This window comes from Otolemur garnettii, unplaced genomic scaffold (assembly GCF_000181295.1).
Source record: "Otolemur garnettii isolate 467f Iridium unplaced genomic scaffold, OtoGar3 scaffold00061, whole genome shotgun sequence".
NCBI lineage: Eukaryota > Metazoa > Chordata > Mammalia > Primates > Galagidae > Otolemur > Otolemur garnettii.
This window is the reverse complement of record NW_003852456.1, coordinates 2,061,166-2,083,243: the sequence shown is the minus strand read 5'-3', so window position 1 is coordinate 2,083,243 and position 22,078 is coordinate 2,061,166. Positions and strand designations below refer to the sequence as shown.

Here is a 22,078-nt window from a genome sequence, read left to right as displayed (position 1 = left end):
TGCTGAAATTTAATAGCCCGAAATAATTTCTGTTAATTAGAACAGTTACCTCAAAAAGAAAAATGCTAGTTTTGAAAGGGGTCTTAAATGTCAAACCAGACAAAGCTGTCACAGGGTTTAGGGTGACGGACACCTTAAGAGACCTGGTTGAATAGTCTGCTTTGGAACTATGTTTCAAAAACATTGCAGGTTGCCAGATATTGATTTAGTCATGTAAGTGACTCTGAAGAAATGTTAAGGTAACAGGAGAGCCAAGAGGGAAGTCCTTTTTATTCCCTGAACTTGTCTAGTGCTCTTTCTTCCTGCGGTAGTGTCCAGTCTTTTCAACTTTCCCAATCTTCTCACGCCATGGGTGTGAGGTCATTACATTACCTGGTGCAAACTATTTCAGGCCGTTGTACATGAATGCTTTCTACGTGAGTAAGTTCTGGAAAATGTTTTTCAAGAACAGAATGCTATAATGGGAACGAAACTGAACTTACATAACTACTGCTTCAAAGTTTAAAAACAATCCAGAGTAAATGTTTACAAAGAAAGGGCAGGTATGATGTTAAGGGACAGGGAGACTTCTGCTAAGACTCCTGTTCTTTCTTGAAAGGTTGACATTTATGGAAATGCCAGGAGGTATAATTTATGAAGTCTAATCTAAAAATATACGTCTATGTCTTAAATTAAATAAAACAGTAAAACCAAGTGTTTGTGCAAGTCATTACAAGTAGTTCTAGAAATGCCCCTGCCTAACATTCTAATACATGTATCTATTTTTGCTGGACTAGACAAAATACTACATGCTGTAAGTATGTAGGGCCTTGAGAGAGGGGTGGATGACCTTTCACTTTCGTTCTTTCAAGGGAGATGACTTGAGTTTGGAAAGAAAAAGAATCTTCAAAAAGATTCTGGAGATGTGCTTTCTAGCTAATTGTTCAGGACAAGCTGTGACTCATGGAGCCAGCACTCTGGGCCTTTCTTTTCACAAGCGCACAGCACATTCCCCACTAGCTTGTGACTTCTGTGCCCGGTAATAGAAATGGGGCACAGTTAAATCTATTTACCTTTTAAAGTTCATCTCAGGTTCGGTGCCCTGGCTCACTCCTGTAATCCCAGAAATCTGGGACGCTGAGGTGGGTAAATTGCCTGAGCTTAGGTGTTCAAGACCAGCCTGAGTAAAAGCAAGACCCTGTCTACTAAAAATCGAAAAACTAGCCAGGTGTACCTGTAGTCCCAGCTACTCAGGAGGCTGAGGCAGGAGGATAGTTTGAGCTCAAGAGCTTGAGGTTGCCGTGAGCTATGACACCATGGCACTATACCCAGGGCTACAGAGTGAGACTCTGCTAAAAAAAAAAAAAAAAAAAAAAAGGACCAGCTGGGCATGGTAGTTCATGCCTATAATCCTAGCACTTTGGGGAGCTGAGGTGGGTAGATTGCTGGAGCTCAGTAGTTCAAGATCAGCCTAAGCAAGAGTGAGACCACATCTCTACTACAAATACAAAAACAAGCTGGGCACTGTGTTGGGCACCTGTAGTTCCAGCTACTTGGGAGGCTGAGGCAAGAGGATCCCAAGAGTTTGAGGTTGCTGTGAGCTTTGATGCCATGGCACTCTGCCCAGGATGACAGAATGAGAGTCTGTCTCAAAAAAAACAAGCAAACAACAACAAAAAAGCCCTCCCCAAACCAATTCACATTATGAGTATAGAAAGTAGAATAGCCTTTTCTAATTAACTAATTGAGAAGGCAAAGTCCTTTTCAAATTACATACTGAGAAAGTAACCATCTTTAGCTACCAGGTCAACTATAACAACAGAACTATCCTAAAACTAATGAAATAAATTTGAAATCTTCTAATAACCTGTAACATTTTCATTCAAACTATTAAGCAAACTGAGTTATAGACCTTAATCAAAAAATTTTACTCTAACTTTCCTTCCATTTAAAAAAAAGCCCCAGACGTCTACAAAATGTTGTCAACCTAATAAACCACATGTTCTTAAAAGTTATCATTTTTGGGATATATAGAGTATGTTACATTGTATATGTTTATATAGATGTATAAATATAAATTATAATTTTATAGGCACATATGTATGTACAATTCTATTTATATATGATCATATGAACAAAATTTATATATATAAAATCAAGCTTCAGAAAACATTTAGATACATAGAAATACAGATGTATATCATATAAAGTTTATATAAAGTATATAAAGTTTATCATATAATGTTTTCTCTTTCTCTTTCAATATTTTAACTTGAAAATGAAATTGGCCAATCAATTGATCAATTGGTCAATTTTTATGCCAGAACCTGTTTGAGATAAATTAAATTGTATCTACTGACATCTAGTCACAGATGTAGAGAGATGATATGCAAATCCCTTTCTTTGCAATAGACGCGATGTTTTAATCTAATCTCTCTAATATCCTAAAAGCACACACTGATTCTCTTACTCTCAGCTTCCCCGCATGACAGGAATCTGATGGGAAATCTCACCTTGTTTGAGCTTGAGCTGTGAATTCTGTCACTGGAGTAGCTGTGGTGTATTGGAGGGTCGGGGTAGTCCTCAGCAGCCTTTGTGTTCCTTCTAACGACCTCTACATAGGAAACCGGGAAGATGCCTTGTCTGTTGGCGCCTGGGATTTTACCTTCATACCAGTTTTGATCAACTCTTTTGAGAAGAATAACTCTGTCTCCCTGCAATGAATGTTAGGAAACGGCATCAGACGCAGAGACATGACAACAAAAAGCAATATGACTGTCAACGTTTTCTAGCAAACAGTAGTTCTCCAATTGGGAACATTTTATATCTCCAGATTTTGTTTAATCAGGGGAATGTAAGTAAGGTCCTGATGTTTACTAGGAAAATATAGATTCTCAACATATGTGCAGTTAAAATTATCCACTCATAACATCAGAGTCTTCCCCGAGGATGTCTGGTTAATGAGATGGGCTCATACATGCTCACACTGGTCCTCTGTGAAATGAGCTGTGGAAGTTTTTCATAAAGCAGCTTAGGAGAACAGGTAGCATCTCAGTGACAGCGTCATCACCCTATCTTAACAGACCCAGCGCTTTGGCCTTATAGCAGTGGTTCTCAACCTGTGGGTCGTGACCCACAGAAACTGTACTAAAGGGCCGTGGCATTAGGAAGGTTGAGAACCACTGACTTATAGGAAGAGCTATTGGAAGTGACCACACCTGCCAAGCTATCAGGTGCCATTGCCCAAATTTGTGTCACCTGCTAAGTGCAGCTGCAGTTTTTGCTATTTGGCAGTGACATTAACAATCTCTTTCTGGGCTATGTGTGGTTCTGAGTTAAAATTTCATTTCATTTCATTCATTTTAACTTATTTTATTTACTTCATTATTTTATCTTATTTTTATTTTTTTAATGATACGGAGTCTCACTTTGTTAGCCTTGGTAGAGTTCTGTGGTGTCACAGCTCACAGCAACCTCAAACTCTGGGGCTCAAGTGATCCTCCAGCTTCAGCCTCCCCAGTAGCTGGGACCACAGGCACCCGCGACAATACATGACTTGTTTTTCTATTTTTAGTAGAGATGGAGTCTTGCTCTTGTTCAGGCTGATCTTGAACTCCTGAGCTCAGGCAATCTGCCAACCTCAGCCTCCCAGAGGGCTGGGATCATAGGCATGAGCCATTGAGCCCAGCCTGATTTAAAATTTTAAGCTGGATTCCGTGGTATTGGTTTGGTCACTGTAGGTAGCAGGAATAGTGATTGTAGAAAGTTCTATTATTGCAAAAGCCAAGAATTCTATTGGAGTATTTAGTGAGCAGTATGACATGGGCCCCACCCAGTCAAAAGGGCTGCTGGCGTCTCCCTGTTTTGATGCACACCAGGTGGATGTCAGCCCTGGCCACAGACACCGATGTTCTTAGTCCACTCTTGGTCATAACTTAGCACGTGTGGATTAAAAGGAAAGAGGATGAATTCAAGATTATCCTGTCTAGGGGCTGGATCTGCAGCCCATTTCAGACACGCACTCACGGAGGGCCGTGTGCACCTCTGGTGGCTCTTCCTACAGGAGGCCAGTGCAGAAAATGCAGGAAACACAAAAATGTCTAAGGAAGAAGATAACCTATTCTAGTTTTGAAAACATACAATCTTCTTAAATGCACCCATGAAGACATGGGCCGGGTTACCTTTCTCAGCGACAGCTCCACATTGGTGTCGGCATTGAAATTGTATTTGGCGATCGCTTCTCCGATTTCCCCAGGCTGGGCTGGGGGAGGTGGTCTTGCAGGCTGTGCTTTGTCAGGAGGTGTGAGCTTCTATGAAATAAAATAAAAAGACATGTATTCTTGAACTTTAGGGTGACGTTTGAAACCACCACCACCCAAGAGGGAAGAGGGACGGGGGAAAGACTTACCTCCACATAGGAGATTGGGAAAATGCCCACTCTACCATGGTGCTCCCCCTCGTACCAATTTTGGTCAATTTTCCTGAGGATATAGACAGTGTCTCCTTTCTTAAATGACAACTCCCTGAAAGAGACATGTTGAAATAGTCTTTTTCTTGTTGCACAGCACTTATTCTTAAGATCATCACCCTAACTAGATCTGCTGTTTGTTTTGGGAAATATACTTCCAATATTCTCCATGTTTCCCCGAAAATAAGACACTGTCTTATGTTTATTTTTTCTCAAGAAGACACACTACGGCTTATTTTCAGGGGATGTCTTTTTTTATTATTAAGTATAATGCAACAACCTACATTTATTCAAATACAGTTAAGTCATCTTCTTCTGGAACTTGACAGGGGGAGCCAATCTTGTTGGTGGGGTTGGCACTAGTGATGTGTGAACTCCTTTCCCCTAGCCATTCGCAGATGCTCAATAGGATGCCTGCAACTGCGGTTACCACACGAGCATCTGTGCAAGTGCAAAGGGCTCGGGGATAAAAGAGCTGTGGCAGATAAAAGGTATTCCAGTCTTCCTTACCGCTCTGCACCAAAATGCATGGCATGATGCCACGCCCATCACTAGGTCTTATTATTGGGGTAGGGCTTATATTTAACAAATGCACAGAAATCTTGCTAGGGCTTATTTGGGGGGTAGGTCTTATTTTGGGGGAAACATGATCAAAAATCTATTGAGTACTGTTTAATAAGGATTTTCCTTGCAAATTCTTTGAATTCACTTATAACATAGTTTCGGAAATGATTTCAAAACGAACAAGTATAAGCATTGTATCAGATGTAAATCAAATATGCAATTTAAAGGAGGGGATAGACCATTGCTATCTAATCATCAATGTATAACAGAGTCACTGTGAAACTTGGCAAAATGATGGATTCTTTTTGCACTGAATTTTCTCTTCCCAAACTAGTTAACTGATTACTTACCATCCCTGCAACCCTCTGAAAATAAATACCATGTAGCTTCTGAACAGAATTGCCAACATTGAAAAAAATTTTCTTTGTGGATCTTTGAAATTAGTTGACAGATATTTAAATAGATTATCTTGATCAAAAATTTACTTCTGTTTTATATATGTATGTGTGTGTGTGTGTGTATGTGTGTACATATATACATATGGATTATTTATTTTTGGAGACAGATTCTCACTCAGTCGCCCTGGGTAGAGCACTGTGGTGTCATAGTTCACAGCAACCTCAAACTCCTGGGCTCAGGTGATACTCCTGCCTCAGCCTCCCAAGTAGCTGCGACCATAGGCGTCTGCCACAACACGAGGCTAATATATTTTTATTTTTTTAATGGGGCACAAAGACAAATATATTTTGAGTGCGAAGACATGCACCAATGCTAGCTGCCTTTTTTACATCATTTTTTAAAAAAGAAAAATATTTCAAAGACAATAACTATTTTTCAGTTTTGGCTGTTTCTAAGAAGACGGGAGTTACATTTTGGTAGTTATAATCTTAATTTATAAGGACATTATTCATTTTGAGTAATTCAAGCCTAAACGTATTCCCCTCTTACATCAGTTTTGCCTGGCGTTGTCATCCAGGTAGTTATGTTGCTTCATTATTTTGCCTCCATAATTACACTTCGATAGAAAGCAATCAACCTGTACCTCTTCCCAAGAGCCCCGCTTTCCTACACATCTGCCTTCCCACTCCTGAGTCATCCACATTGTTTGGTTCAGTGTTTTAAGCTGGACCATTTATTAGTGCAGACTATGATAGAGAGAGATTTTAATCAGATGTAGAATACTTCTCACTGATGAAAAGGATTAGTTGAAAAAATTGTTGCCTATTAAAGAATTACACATTACAAGTGATGAAATCTTTACAATTCAAAGTAGGTAAATTTTCATCAACCCTAAAAATAAAGGTGATTCACAGAGCTTTACATTTAAGTACAGTACTTCCCCCTTGCAAATGCCCCGTGTAAAAAACAGAAAACAAAACAGGATAGTTAGTGGTTATAACCCAATGGTTCTATTTGTACTAGTTATGTTTTGTTTCTGGAAACAAGATTAACTTTTTTTTTTTTTTAACATGAATTAAAGACAATTTTTTTTCCTTATATAAAAAGAACTCTTTGGACTTTGTATAGGCATTTGAAGTTTTGAAGTCATCTAGAAAAAGGAAAGTCACCTTACTCTTCAGTTCTCTAAAATGTGTCCCTTTCATCTCAGATCTAGAAGTATTAATAGTGGTCATTGACCACCTTTGGAAAGGGTATTTTGTCTCTTTTTGCTATTAAAAAATTGGAAACATGGGCTGGGCTTGATAGCTTACACCTGTAATCCCAGCATTCTGGAAGGTGGAGGAGGGGGGTGAATTCCTTGAGCTCAGGAGTTCGAGACCAGCCTGAGCAAGAGCAAGACCTCCCCCCCATCTCTACTAAAGATAGAAAAACTTGCTGGGGTGTCATGGCTGGCACCTGTACTCCCAGCTACTTGGGAGGCTGAGGCAAGAGGATCATTTGAGCCCAGAAGTTTGAGGTTGCTGTGAGCTATAATGATGCTGTGGCACTCTACTCAGGGTGAGAGTGAGACTCTTGTCTCAAAAAAAGAAAAGAAAAGAAAACATTATGTTTATGTTTGGTGAGTGAATTAGCCATATTTTAAAAATTATTTTTTATTAGACTTTAAGTAGATTGCGAAAAATAACTTTTAAACAGGTACTTATTTAAAACAGGTATCTCTATCTCTTGTTTATAAGATGTTAGGCACAAAACACACATCCAACTTAAAAATGTAGCTAGTCTGGGCAGTGCCTGTGGCTCAGAGGAGTAGGGTGCTGGCCCCATATACTGGAGGTAGCAGGTTCAAACCCGGCCTAGGCCAAAAACTGTAAAAAAAAAAAAAAAAAATGTAGCTAGTCTTTCCATAGCTTTCAGTACTGTTGGGGGTGGTGGGGTGGTGTGAACCTTTTAAAGTCTCACATCACTTTCATTTTGATCAAATGTATAACTGCACTGAGGATGATGAATGACTGGTCTTCATATCTCCTGAGAACAAAATGAGAGGATTGTGATTTAGCTGCAGTAAGACTGATTTATTTAAGACATCACAGGCATATGTTTTTCTTTACTAAAATTATGAGATGGCTTCTATGGGTTTTTTTTTTTGCAGTTTTTGGCTGGGGCTGGGTTTGAACTCTTTACCTCCGGCATATGGGGCTGGTGCCCCACTCCTTTGAGCCACAGGTGCTGCCCTGGGGGGTTCTTTAGTCTACTTTTCTGAAGGATTCTGCTATTAGATTTTTCTGGTTTCAAAAGACCTAACTGGGACCTTGATGGAAGGTGGAGGTGACACAGACAAACCTCGGCAAAGGCAGCGCCTGGGAGACTGAGTTTCCCTGAAACCCTTGATAAAGATGTGTCCATAGAGGATGGCGAGGGGCTTGGTCCTCAATATCCAGTGACATCATCCGTGCCCTCGCACCTTTCCTCTGCATAGCATGTCACCATCCTCTGCAAAATTTGCCTTTTTTTGAGACAAAGTCTTACTCTGTCACCCTGGGTAGAGTGCTGTGGCATCATAGCTCACAGCAACCTCAAACTCCTGGGCTCAAGTGATCCTCCTGGCTCAGCCTCCCAAGTAGCTGGGACTACAGGGGTCTGCCACCATGCCCAGCTAGTTTTTTCATTTTAAGTAGAGATGGGGGTCTTGCTCTTGCTCAGGCTGGTCTGGAACTCCTGAGCACAAAGGATCTTCCTGCCTTGGCCTTCCAGAGTGCTGGGATCATAGGGGTGAGCCACTGTGTCCAGCCAAAGCTTGATTTTTGTTAAGCCTTCTGAAAGCCCTTGTGGGCCCTGGGTGGATGCCCTTGCTATTTCATATCTCCTGCCATTCCTTGGGGTTTTATATATTTCAGGAAGCTTCAACTGATTGTCACAAAGAAAAAATAAAATATACGTGCTCTGGATCATCATTTTATGAAACTGACATGCAAGTTGTCACACCTCGTCCAGAGAACAGCAATTAGGACCAGAGGGCGTGTAAGAGAAAGCACATCTTACTTATCTAATCTAATAAAAAGATGGAAGATTTTCTACAGGATTTTATTTTTTACATAGGATGTAAGCTGTGTTTGATGTTCTAATTAACAGGACTGTTCATTCCTAATCTCAGCAGAGTTACCAAATTCTGAGTAGTTTTATTTTCTTATATGCCTTTGGCCGGAGACAGTTTTGGGAACTATTAATTCATACCGTGTACATTTTTATGAACAAATATTTTGGTTATCGTACATATATACTCAGTTTAAACAACGTAGTGTAACTTAACAACAATTTATAGTGAATTCAACATGTATCTCAAATTCTACTGGAGACCAAGATTTCCTAAACGGAGTGTGTATATGTGCCCACGGGCCATGGAAGATCTAGACAGCTCCCTTCTATTTAAATCTACTAATGGGCTTGGTGCTAACTTCCTCAACCACAGGCCTAGCTGATGAGCAAGTCCCTAGAGAAAAAAGGCAGAAGAAATACTGCCACACAGAAAGAGGAAAGCACCACCAACCACAGAGCACAAGAGGAAACTTAACTCACAGTCTAAGTGTTAAAGATTGAGAGGTAGAGATTTTTACTGGATGAAGCTTTGTACTTATTCACAATCCTTAATACAGCTGGATAAATACGTGTTACCAAATTCCCCCACCTAGGGTTAATGAACTTATAATTAATCTTGAAATAAAAATTCTAGAAACCATGCTTTTTCATTTCTTTTTGTTTTTCCTCTCCTTTTGAATGCATTATGCTCGATCTAATGTGCTTAGCATAATTTAAAACTCAGTGTTTCTCAGCTAAGCTCAAAATGAAAATACAAGTGTCCTACCCCAGTTAATTTGAAAGGAACCATTTAATCAAAGTAGATCGGCTCATTGGCAATTAGACCTTACTTGATCTAATTGCAATGTTGCAATGTTCATTTCTTAAAGCATTACTGACATACTTAAAGTTAACTTAAAGCATATGATGAATACTTATCTTACTTACTTAGATGTCTGAGCTTTAAAATCGTAAACTGCTTTTGCAGGCAATTTCTGGAAAGGAAGGTAAACAATTAACACTAACGAAAAATTTTGATTTTCTTCAAGAAAGAAGTTTCACAAGCATTAAAGAAAATTCAAGGAATGATTACACCCATATAAAGTAAATCCTATATTCAAGTAACAGGTAAATAAATTAGCTCTGTATTTAGACAGTTAAGCTAAGCAGAAATATAAAACTTTTTCCCATTATATTTCATCTTAGGTGATAAGGTCGATTAATACCATAATGGGAGAATAAAACACCTCAGAGGAGTCTATCCTGGGTGTCATTTTGACTGTTATAAAGGCTTTTCCTGAGTGAGGTACGGTGGCTCACACTTGTAATCCTGGCATTCTGGGAAGCTGAGATGGGAGGCTCACTTGAGATCAGGAGTTCGAGACCCTGTCTCTACTAAAAATAGAAAAACCAGCTGGGTGTGGTGGTGGACCCCTGTAGTCCCAGCTACTCAGGAGGCTGAGGCAGGAGGATGGCTTGAGCTCAGGAGTTCGAGGTTGCTATGAGCTACGATGCCACAGCACTCTACCCAGGGTAATAGAGCGAGACTCACAAACAAAGAAACAAAGGCTTTTCCTAGGTCAACTGCTCTAAATTCTATAGATAGTCACAATTTCCTCTGAATCATAATAAAAGGATCAAAGTCATCATCAACACTTACTAATACATCACCAAAGAAATTAGCCCCATAAGCATCAGGAGGCTGGTTAGTGGCCAGAAGTACAGGTGTGATGATCTTGCCTTCCCCGGAAGGTTCAGGAATCCTTCAGCACCTTGTCATCTGTTTGCCACGACGTGATGTGGCAGTGCCCACCCTCAGACTTTGGAGCCCACGAATCTCTCCCTGAGTCACTCTGTACGTGTCCTATAGCTACACACACCAACTCTTCCTTCCCACCAGCCAGTAGTCCCTTCGCCTCATTCTCTTTCCTTCAGGAAATCTGGACCTTCTTTGTGGAGGGGATCCTGTAGGGACTAACTATACTATCCTCTCGGAGCGCACACCAGTCAAACCCTCACGGCTCCGACGCGGGAAGAGGAAGAACTCCAGCCCTGGCTCAGAGCCGTGGAAAGGGTCAGTAGGCATGTGGTCCCCAGGAGCACTGCCCCCAAGAACTGAGCTGATTTAAAGGCTTTTAATTTTTTTCAAGAATCTTCTCCTATAAAAGGTAAGCCAGGGAAAGTTTTTTTTTTTTGTTTTTTTTTTTTGAGACAGAGCCTCAAGCTGTCGCCCTGGGTAGAGTGCCGTGGCATCACAGCTCACAGCAACCTCCAACTCCTGGGCTCAAGCGAGTCTCCTGCCTCAGCCTCCCAAGTAGCTGGGACCACAGGCGCCCGCCACAACGCCCGGCTATTTTTTGGTTACAGCCGTCATTGTTGTTTGGCGGGTCCGGGCTGGGGATTCAAACCCGCCACCTTAGGTGTACGTGGCTGGCGCCTTAGCCGGTTGAGCTATAGGTGCCGAGCTGGGAAAGTTTTTTATGTAGAATTTTGTATTGATTTGCAACACAGCTGACCTGGGGCTTCCTCTTAGACCAGTAGGCCAGGAAACTGCACAGTGGAATCTCTTCCCTCCACCAGGAAGCCCAATTCTGGACTCTTGCAGACCACAGCTGTTAATTCACGGGCATCAAGTCAAGATTTGGGGAGGCCTTTTTGCCAAAGCTGGGCCACGACCGGCTAGGATCAGGGCACCAAACTCTTTGAGTCTTCTGCTCAGGCCAGGAAAACTGTTTCTAGTTCCTCAGTGGTTATTAATATTTTCACATTTTCAGTCTGGGGTAGTTTAGTGGTTTGGAGTGTCAGCTTGGCTGGTAAGTGCTTAAAGTATATTGTGGTCAAAGACTCCAGTGCCACTGAAGTACCTACTTCCTTTTCTGGAGTTCCTCTTCTTTCCCTTGGCACACTTCTCCCCACATCAGCCAAGGTAGATGAGTAACTTCTCGGGGACTCTCGGTCTATTGGAAAGAACAGGGCCGGTGAGGGTGAGTATCCGCTTAATTCCAACCAGACTTGCTTAGCCATTTTCCCTGGTGGTAATTATTTTTTTTCCCCCACCAAATTTGGAGAGAGGCAGCACTATTAGAGACATGGGTATGATTCACAGGTCAGTGTAAAGTCGTGATATAAGACACAAAAACGAGAGTATTATTTCCCAGGCTGCAGAAGTAACTGCATAAATAAATGTAATTGTTATCTTGCTGATTAATCAGACCACCACACCTGTCAGAGACAACTTGGAGAGATTTTTTAAAACTTTCTGTTTCTATTCTTTTTGCCCCTCCAGTTTATAAGAACTATAGAGGCCCACCAGGGACAGAGAATTTGAAAAGAGCAACAGTTTGTAGGTACAGAAACATTTTGTGGAACAATTCTACAATGTTGTAATGGAAAAGAGACAAAACCAAAGAAAGCATGGCGATGACAAGAGCACGGTCATGTCCATTCTCCCTCTCCCCTCCCTTTTCTAAATACTTATGAGTCAGAAGATGTCTATGGCTTTCCCTGTGTCCCGCCGATAAACTGCCTTATCAGAAAGTAAATAATCATTCCGAGAAGCCAAGGAATAAATATAAAGCATCCTGTTAGTTCCCAAATTGCTTGTGACTTACTGAATTCTTTTTGTTCATCTTAAAGCAAAGTGTAAATCATTATCATTATAAGCTTACAATTGCTAGTAGTTCTTGGCAGTATCTTATACCTTATTGTATTTTTGTGCTGCATTCATGGAAACTTAACTAGAGGTTAAATATAGTCTATGTTATAGAATTACCAGCATAATTGGGTAAAATTTTGGGTCAATTCTTTTTTTTATCCCTTCAATAAATTTAGTTATGCTGAATAATAAGAAGCATTAAAAATATAGTTGATTTTATTCACCTGTGAAAGAATTAAAAATGTCAATCCATAATAAGAAAACATGGTTTAAAGGTTTTAACTGCTTTGACTGTATGAAAGAAATGACTGCTTACAGCAAGTGAAATAGACAGATAAATGTCTAACATGGTGAGTTGTGAACTCCAAGGTCCATAGACTCGCACACACTCAGAAATATGTGCAAATGTTTCCTGTGAAACTTAGCCAGTTGTTCTCATGGATGCTAGAGTATTATGTGCGGTGTATTTTTCGTTCTGTTAATATACTTTTAGGATCATAGGGGGCTCATCATAACCATGAATTTTAAATTACTTTTACTAACCATGGAATATACATGATTTTTTCACTTGGGCAAAACTCAATTGGAAGGAAAATATTTTGTTAAAAAACAAAATATTCTGTAAATGCTCTTCAAAGCCCTCTTAAAATATGTTTTAATGAAATTGGAGGCTTGGTGCCTACAGCTCAGCGGTACAGCACTGGCCACATACACCAGGGTTGGCAGGTTCCAACCTGGTCTGGGCCTGATAAGCAACAATGACAACAACAACAACAACAAAAGCTGGACATTGTGGCAGGTGCCTGTAGTCCCAGCTACTTGGGAGGCTAAGGCAAGAGAATCACTTAAGCCCATGAGTTTGAGGTTGTTGTGAGCTCTGACACCAGGGCACTGTACCCAGGGTGACATAGATAGACTCTGTCTCAGAAAAAAAAAAAAAAAGAAAGAAAGAAATTGGAGATGATTACATTAGGATATGAAAACCAAAAAAACATAAAGCAAACAAACAAACCAAAACTGGAGAGGGAGGCCAGGTGTGGCTAACACCTGTAATCCCAGCATTCTGGGAGGCTAAAGCAGGTGGATAGCTTGAGCTCAGGAGTTTGCCAGCCTGAGCAAGAGCAAGACCCCATCTCTACTAAAAATAGAAAAAGATTAGCCCAGCATTGTGGCAGATACCAGCAGTCCCAGCTACTCTGTAGGCTGAGGCAAGAGGATGGCTTGAGCCCAGGAGTTTGAAGTTACTGTGAGTTGTGATGCCTTAGCATTCTAGCCTGAGCAACAGAGTGAGACTCTCTCTCCAAAAGGAAACAAACAAACAAACAAACAAACAAACAAAAAAACTGGAGAAGGCAGCCAATTTCTTAAAAAATCAGATTCTGACATCTTTTAATCAGTGAACATTTCCACTTGTAGAAACTGATTTAAACATTTTGATTGACCGAATTCCTTTTTTTAAGCATGTTGCATAGTATAGACCAAAGCAAAGTTGAATACCACTAGTAAATTTGTGCAATAATAATTATTGAGCTATACATATTACAGTTCATATGAAATTTGAATTAATTTTTTTTGCCTATAAATTCTGAATTATTAGGGGTTTGAATATCCTTTCTGTCACCTCCTATCTCTGTGGCTTTGGGCAAATTTTTTGTCTACCCTAGGCCCCAGTTTCCTAAATTGAAAAGAATGCTTACAATAATGCTCAGCCCCTCTGTTTACGCCAGATTTAATTAGATAATGCACGCAAAGCACTTTGGAGTGCCTGGTGCATGGAAGCTTCTCTGGTGACTAAGGTTAAGCCTGAAATATTCCTTCTAGTCCCTTAAATTGACATAGTAAACAGATGTACTGTAAGAGTTAATGGAAAGAATCAAATAAAAATATTAAATCACCCTGAGCTTTTAAGTTACATCTCAAAAAAGTCCTCTGCATTTGAACTGCCATTTGTTCTTGACATTTCAAAATTACCTATGAAAATGGAGATGCGAGTCACTTTTAACTTAGATGGCCTAATTTAAATTTCCATATAGGGTTGTTTTTAGCAGAAATAGAAAGTAAACAAATTAAGTAATGGAAAAGAGGAGGAAATGAATACACCGATTGGTGGAAATGGGACTTTCATATGTACAGCTTAAAGGTACACTCACAAAATTTTTTTTTTTTTTTATCACAATTGTGTCCTTTAAATGGAAAAAGTATTAAACAAGTCCTGATTTCTTTGGTTGTCTATCAAGTACTACTCTCAGGAAGTTCTGCTTCCTGAATGTTTTTATATAGTGACTTCTATAAAGAATGTGAGGAAATTGCTTATGAGGAGATGAGTATAAAATTTTAAAGTTAATATAATCAGAGAAGAGGCCATTTGTTAAATTATTGTTTTGATTCATTTGATAATGAAAAAAGGCCCTTTGAAGGATACTGATATGTAATGATAGTTTCCGTTGTCAAATAGTCTCTTTAACTTAGTAGATTGTTTGTTACGTTGTCTCAATGTAACAGCTGTTCCTAACATTAAGCTCCTAAATGGTTTTTTCCTCTCACTTTCGAAAGACTACAATTTTTGTGATCCCTTTAAGCCACACATTCCCAGAATGCCACATAGGTAAATGAGGACGATTCAGCAAGACACGTGCACACAACAAGCACTTGCTTCACAACACAGAACGATGCCAAGTGGTCTCACCGCTCAGGAATGATGAGATGGTGGGATGGAAAATGAAAGAGCCGGAGGGAAGGGGGTCTCTGAACCCCAAAGGGAAAGAAAGAAAAGCTCATCCACCTTGGAGCGTCCCGTCCCGGTCCTGGTGGTGGGAGTTGTTGTTGGTTGTGTCCACGTCTTGGAAAGAGGGACTATGAGGGACCCTCCCACATTCGTGCTGGAAGGATGAGCAATGGATAGCACCGTCTGCAGGCAGTGGGTGGAGGGGCTGGTGCCTGGGGCTCCTTCTCAGTGCTCGCAAGGACGAATTCCTCTCGGGAACATCTGGAAGCAGCTCGCTGATGAGACGGTGCAGTATGCTGTTGTCCGGCAAACTCCCCCTTCTCTTTTCAGCTTTGATTTGATCACAGATGTCTTTAAGGGCTGAGTCCAGGGCCTCAAATACGGATGCTTTACATTTGGCCTTTTCAGTCTGTTTTCTTGGAGTCGAATTTTTTTTCCTCCGGAAAGGCACAGGACTCACTAGAAAAGCAAGTTTAGAGAGGCCAGGGTCCATGTCCTGTCTCCCCGGCTCCTCAGCGGGGGCGTGTTCGTGCCTGGCCCTCTCGTGTTTCAACATGGTGGTGAAGCGGGTGTAGGACGCAGGACACCTGCCTTTGCAGGAGCTGAAGAGGTGTCGGTGATGGTGATGGTGGTGGTGATGGTGGTGGTGGCTGGACCCGTAAAAACTCTCAGAGGATGTGAAGGAAAAGTGATCGAAGTCGCTTTCGCTGCAGAAGGAAGAGCCTTCCACATGAACATAGTCGCTGTGGTCAGACACGACCCCATCTTGGTCGCTGTCAGAAAATTCCACGTGTGGTCTCGGCTGCTCATCGCTGGTGACCTCGATGTGAATGGGCACCAGGTCTTTGGATGTGCAGGGGAGTGGGACCTGAGAAGGGCGCCTGCTTTGATTTTCTTCCTCCAGCAAAGACTCGATGGAAAATCGTCTCCTGGGACACAATCCATTTTGTGGTGGCTCTAGGGTTACAGGTGACAACATGTCGTCCCCTAAATTTGGCATGGATTTCGACTTTTGGATCAACTTTTCGAATTCGGAGATGCGGGTGGGCACCATGTCCCTGGGCACCTCCTCGGTGGACGACTGGCTCCAGCTGGGCAGCAGGCCGGGGTGCTGTCGCTCCCGTTCGTACTGCAAGATCCTGGACTTCACTGAGCAAATCACCTCTGAGGTCATCAGGTCCTTGCGGTTAATTCGATGCATCTTCTTGTACATCTTTAGGAAGCCGGGAGCGTTGTGGGCTGACCTGTGTCTGACCCGCGACCTGCCGTTGCTGCGACCCTCCTGGATGTAGGGGGACGCCCACGGGACGGGGCAGCTCTCCTGGGGGTCCTCCTCACACAGCAGGGAGCCCAGGCTTTCCGACTTGGTCTTCGGGTCCGGGAAGCTGTCACAGTCGCCGTCTAGGAGATCATCACAGCTCCGGGATTTGATTTTGGGGGAAACATTTTCTTCGGTGCTGCTCCAAATTTCTGCATTTTGCCGGGCCATTTGCCAGCCATTCTTGAAAGTAATGGCCCTTTGGGAGTCCCTCGGGACGTCCAGGTGCTGTCTGTAATTGCTACAGTAATCTAACTCACTGCAGGGGTGGCCGTTGAGCCCTGAGTAACTGCAAAGGGATGGACACATTTTGCTAGCATCCTCACCTTTTAGTCCAGAGCAGCGTGGTAGAAGAGAGACATTTGGAAAAGTTAAAAGGTTCACAAAGAGAGGAGAGCACATCAGTAAAGCGTCAGACAGCACAGCAAAGAGAAAGCAGTTAGTGTGTTCAATCTAGACATTCCTTGTTAACACACGCAGCCTCGACTGCAGAGAAAAATGTCTAATTCTAAGGCAAGATAATACCTTTTCAATGAACAGAGTTGTGCAGAAAGGGTTAACAAAACCACATAAAAGAAGTAAGTAACTGGTGTAGCTAGTGCATCTATTCTGATTACACAGCTCATACATCTTTCTGCCAATAGGGTTTGCCGAAGGCACAAAGGCACATCTTTGGCCGATAGCATGACTTCGTAGCGATTTTAAATTGTAGCAATTAATGCCAAAACTATTATAGACTTAATCAACATAATAGAGTCAGGCTGTGAGTGTTGTTTGGTTATAAATAATACATATGTAAAGACGAGTTTATAGATTTATATTTAACTAATACTCCCATAATTGTATCAAATACTTTTTTTATGGGCATGGAGTAGAAAAAGCTAAAAGACAAAAGTAGTTTCAAACACTGCAAAATCAAGACGCTGTGAACTATCTGCACTTGTATTTTTCTAAGAAAAAAATAGCGACAGGCTTTTTCAACAAATTTACCTATTTGTTTCCCTTTAACTCCTTATTAGGTTTACTGTTTTCATAGGATAACTGGTATCAAGAGAAGGTAAATCCTTGTTTTTATTCTGAGGAGGCTTTAATTTTCTTTTTAAATCACCTGCCGTATAACAGAGAGCTAAACTTGACCTTAATTTGGAATATGTGTGGAAATATTCTTTTCTTTTGCTCTGTTGAGTTAAGCAATAAATGAGAGGCCAAATTACATCTAATGGGACATTTTATTCTTAGAAATAAAATCTAGCAAAGGAAAAATATCTCTATTTAACGCTCATGGCCTTACAATCTTCTATAAATTCTCCCAAAGCAGATAAGCACATGAAGTAAATACGTAGGGCTTGGGAAAGGAAGTTAATATAACATTCCCTATGATTAAAAAAGAAGAAGAACATTCTAGGCTGGGCACTGTGGCTCACTCCTGTAATCCCAGCCCTCTGGGACGCCGAGGCAGGTGGATTGCTTCAGCTCAGGAGCTCGAGAACAGCTTGAGAAAGTCTGTGCAAGGACCCTGTCTCTACTAAAAATAGAAAAACTAGCCAGGCGTGGTGGCGGGTGCCTGCAGTCCCAGCTGAGGTTGAGGCAGGAGGATCTCTTGAGCCCAGGCGTTTGAGGTTGCTGTGAGATGTGATGACACAATGGCACTCTACTCACAGACACAGAGTGAGACTCTTATCTCAAAAAAACAAAAATGAAAACAAAACTGAATTCATCAGACTTCTTTTAACTTGTGGGATGTATCCAAGAAAAATGAATCAGTGGCATTTCATGACCTACTTATTACCTTAAGTTATCTGTCTGCATGAACTGGCAGAATCTTACAAAAGCATCCCTGTTAATAGGAGGAAGGTGTAATGAATTGGGCTCCCTCCCGCTGAACCATATTTTTCACAGCTGTACTGGGCCTTAGAAGGGTTAGGCCTTCTACATACTCGAGAGTCCAAGCCTCACCGTCACTCTCTCTGCACACGAATCACCTGCTGCTTAGCTCTAACTACCACCTGACAACACTTTTAGTGTCTATAGTTGGTAACATGTAGCTGAATCTGTTTTGTTTCATGGAAACTTCTGTTAGAGCTCATTGTCTTCACACATTTCAAAATCCCTCCTTCTTCTGTTTCAACCCCAAGGGACTGGGGAAAATTGTGGGCCCCAAATTTGGGTTAGCCCTTTGTCTGCCCTGTGTCCTTGGGGATGCCATTTCAATCTTCACTCTCTGTCTCCGAAACATCCCTGTCCCCAAGGCCGTGATACCACCAACAGGAGTGACTTTCTCCCTCTCAACGCTGTGCTCACTCAAGTTCCGGAGAGGAGACGAGCCATCCAGAAAAATGTTGGTTGAAACCAGTTAGTTCTTACTGCGGACTGTTGTGAACAGGCCACTGTGTCACATGGCACTCTACCGAGGGTGACAGAGTGAGACTCTGTCTCAAAAAAAAAAAGATTTTCGGAAAAAACATACTAACACTTGCTAGTCAGAGTCCCTGAAGCAACAAGTGGCTGTCCAGCTTGAGTCAGCCTGGGTGGGAAGAAAAATACTGATTTCCATCTGGTCTACCGAGACTAGATTAACTCCAGGAACTGCAGGTGAACGCCTGCACGTGCCTCTCTCACTGGACCAGCTCTCCCGGGGTGCTCCAGGCTAAAACTCAAGCTGGCAGATGGCCTGCATGTCCGTTTATTATTTATTACTCACCCTTTGCTCTCGAGGGGGAAGAAGGAGAAGAGCTAATGAAAGACTTTGTAAGGGTGGCGCTTGATCCTGGCAGGTCTGCCCGACCCGGGCTGCCCCTGCTTGCACTCTGGTCTCCCAAGCCCCTCGGCGGCCCCACCGCGGGCTCACTCTTCCTCCGTTTCCTGAAGTCACTGGCTGTGCTTGCAGAACTGAAAGAAAGAGTCACATTAGTTTGATTGGTGATGGAGGAAGTTATCACGTGCACCAGAAGGACCCAGGGAGTGTGCTAATGACATGGTACAATTCCCAGCCCCCCACTTTAAAATCATTAGGAACTGGCTCGGTGCCTGTAGCTTAGTGAGTAGGGCACCGGCCACACACACCCAAAAAAGCTGGCGAGCCCGGCCCGGGCCTGCTAAACAACAATCACAACTGCAACAACAATAACAAAATCGCCAGGTGTTGGGGCGGGTGCCTGTACTCCCAGCTACTCGGGAGGCTGGGGCAAGAGAATCGTTTAAGCCCAAGAGTTTGAGGTTGCTGTGAGCTGTGACACCACAGCCCTCTACCGAAGGTGACATAGTGAGTCTCTGTTTCAAAAAACAAAAACAAAAATAAACCGTTAGGAACTCACTCCTTGACTTCAGACGTGATTTGTTTGGAACCATGGGATTTGTGCTTTGTGTTAACCAGGCTGTGGGTTTTGAGGCGGGACAGGGTGGCTCACACCTGTAATCCTAGCACTCTGGGAGGCTAAGCGGGAGGATCCCTTGAGCTAGATTTTGTGGTATTTTAAATTAAGTGTGATATTGACAGCTTATTAGCAGGACTAACCTTGGGGCAGACTCTAAGGGCAGTTAGGCTGGATGGTCACAAACTATCTTGGTTTCACTGTCTTGTCTCTCTCCCTGCTAACTGTGTAAAGCTGGTAAAGTTACTGAGCCTCATTTTTCTCAGAGAAAAAGTGGGGAGAATAGAATTTAATCCACAGTGCTGTTTTAGGATTGAGTATGTTTATGTTCCTAGCATGGCTAGTGTACACATAGGAAATTCTTGTTTCTTGGTGATAACAGTATTTCTGGTTTGTGTGGTTGGTGCATAACTAATGAATATGTACATAACACTTTTTAATCTACAACATTTTTCAAATATATTATCATAAAAGCCACCTAGCAACGTTGAAAATTACTTATAATCCCCATCTAAAGAAAACAGTATAGCAAAGATAGGGAAGAACTTCTCATTCTATAAAGAAATCCAGAATTATTCACTTATTTTGAAATAAATTCTTAAATATAATCATGTAAAATATTTCAGAGACGAAAATAAAACAAAGTTCATGAGGTGTGGTTTTTAAAATAAAAATGAGTGATCCTTATCTTCATTACTATTTCACTGAATGACATTACTTTCTTTCTTTTTTTTTTTTTTTTTTTATGATATAGAGTCTCACTCTGTCATCCTGGGTATACTGCCATGGTGTCATTATAACTCACAGCAACCTCAAACTCTTGGGCTCAAGCGACTCTCCTGCCTCAGCCTCCTGAGTAGCTGGGACTATAGGGACCTGCCACAAGGCCTGGCTAGTTTTTCTATTTTTTAGAGAGACAGGGTCTGGCACTTGCTTGGGCTGGTCTGGAACTCCTGAGCTCTGGTAATTCTCCCTCCTCTGCATCCTACAATGTTAGGATTAGAGGTGTTTCTAATATTACTATTGGAAAAGGAACCACAGGTATAGAATATTCTACTTTTGTAATGTTAATGAGATTCTTACCTAGTGGGTCTTTCCAGGCTTCTGTCTATAGAGGACTGATACAAGGAGGCCTGTTACAATAGAAAAATAGTTCCATGAAGATTTTTATCCTGGCAACATTTCATTTACCTGTCAACATTAAACAAGGTACCCTAAAAAGAATATTGTAAAAATTGAAGTTGAAGGAAACATTCATTATGATCCTATAAATGTCTTCCCAAAGAGAAATCACGCATCTGATTTATTCTTTATTCCTATCTGCTTCCTCTTCTGATACACAGTATTGCATTTCTCTGCGTGGATCAAATTATCCACCACTCAAACATTGAGTGAGGGATGGGAACCAGTAATATTTCCACAGGAATACTGAAGCAAGAGCTAATGTTTCTAATATAACATGAACTTTAGAATCTTGTCCATTGGCTGCAAACAGAAATTTCCTACCTCCAGAAGTGATTTGATGTTGGAAAAAAAGATATGTGCAGTCAGCATGCCCCCTGGGTGAAGGGCTCAACTACAACTTGAACTTAGAAATGAAAACAGCGTAACCTAAACATTTGTACTCTTGTATTAATCTGAAATAAAAAAGGACTCTTCATCAAAAAACATATATGCTGTCATCATCCAATATTTGTAAAACATAAGTCTTCCTTGTGTTTTTGTTGTTGCCAGGTGTTATATTTAAAATATAAAAAGAACTTGAGACATCTTCCATCTGTCAGCACAGACATGTCATTTCAATAAAGCCCACAGAATTTAATTTGAACTAATTGCTACTTTAATTAGGTACAGATGTATATCTTTCTAACTAGGTAAATTCAGGGCTAGTTTAAAATAAATGACCCTATCAAATTAAAATATAACCTTGTTTTTTTTTTTAAAAAAGCAGACTTTAAACATTTTTCTTCATTCTAAACAGTAACTGATATTGATACTAAGCAAAATCATAGATATGAAGTTTTCATTTTCCAAGGCTAGCTACTGTGATAATTGCTGAAATATCTAAAAAGCAAGACAGGATGAGGACTGAGCTCCAGAATATTTGCAGTAACAATGCAGATAAAAGTGGTTGTGGTGTGATATCTAGAAAGTTTAGGGAAATGCATACCAAGTGGATATAGTTTGGGCTTTGGTCATATTAAATGATCAATTCATCATCATGGATGAACTTTGCTTCTATGAACAACTGAAATGCTATTTAAAAGTGTTCAACATTATGAAAGTTTAAAAATGTCAGCCAGAAAGATAAGCTTTGACACATTTTATCTTAAGCTGCTATCACACAGAAACATTTTACCAGAATATTAAAAGTCTATGTAGTGGAAATTAAACCTCGCTTTACAAACTATAACTCTATTTTCTATTAATTGGTAAACTAGCACCAATTAACCAATTAAAACACTAGTATATGATTTTGTAATTCTTTATGTATATCAGCCTGACAAGCCCCCATTTTGGCTGG

General features: G+C 41.1%; 1 protein-coding gene across 10 annotated transcripts in view; it reads right to left on the bottom strand.

Moving 5' to 3' along the window:
- The window catches only part of SORBS2 (sorbin and SH3 domain containing 2), a 221,407-nt gene that overhangs the window by 22,187 nt on the left and 177,142 nt on the right, over positions 1-22,078 (bottom strand). For 9 of the 10 annotated variants that reach the window (XM_023514886.1, XM_023514890.1, XM_023514891.1 and 6 more), the window contains 7 exons: positions 20,638-20,687; positions 18,885-19,072; positions 11,354-11,442; positions 9,434-9,480; positions 4,388-4,502; positions 4,161-4,289; positions 2,493-2,693 (listed from right to left, as the gene is read on the bottom strand). In XM_023514886.1, the coding sequence (XP_023370654.1) occupies positions 2,493-2,693; positions 4,161-4,289; positions 4,388-4,502; positions 9,434-9,480; positions 11,354-11,442; positions 18,885-19,072; positions 20,638-20,687 (819 nt within the window). Of the gene's footprint in view, positions 1-2,492; positions 2,694-4,160; positions 4,290-4,387; positions 4,503-9,433; positions 9,481-11,353; positions 11,443-14,922; positions 16,510-18,884; positions 19,073-20,637; positions 20,688-22,078 lie in introns of all 10 variants that reach the window. The other variant, XM_023514896.1, reaches the window with a different exon arrangement.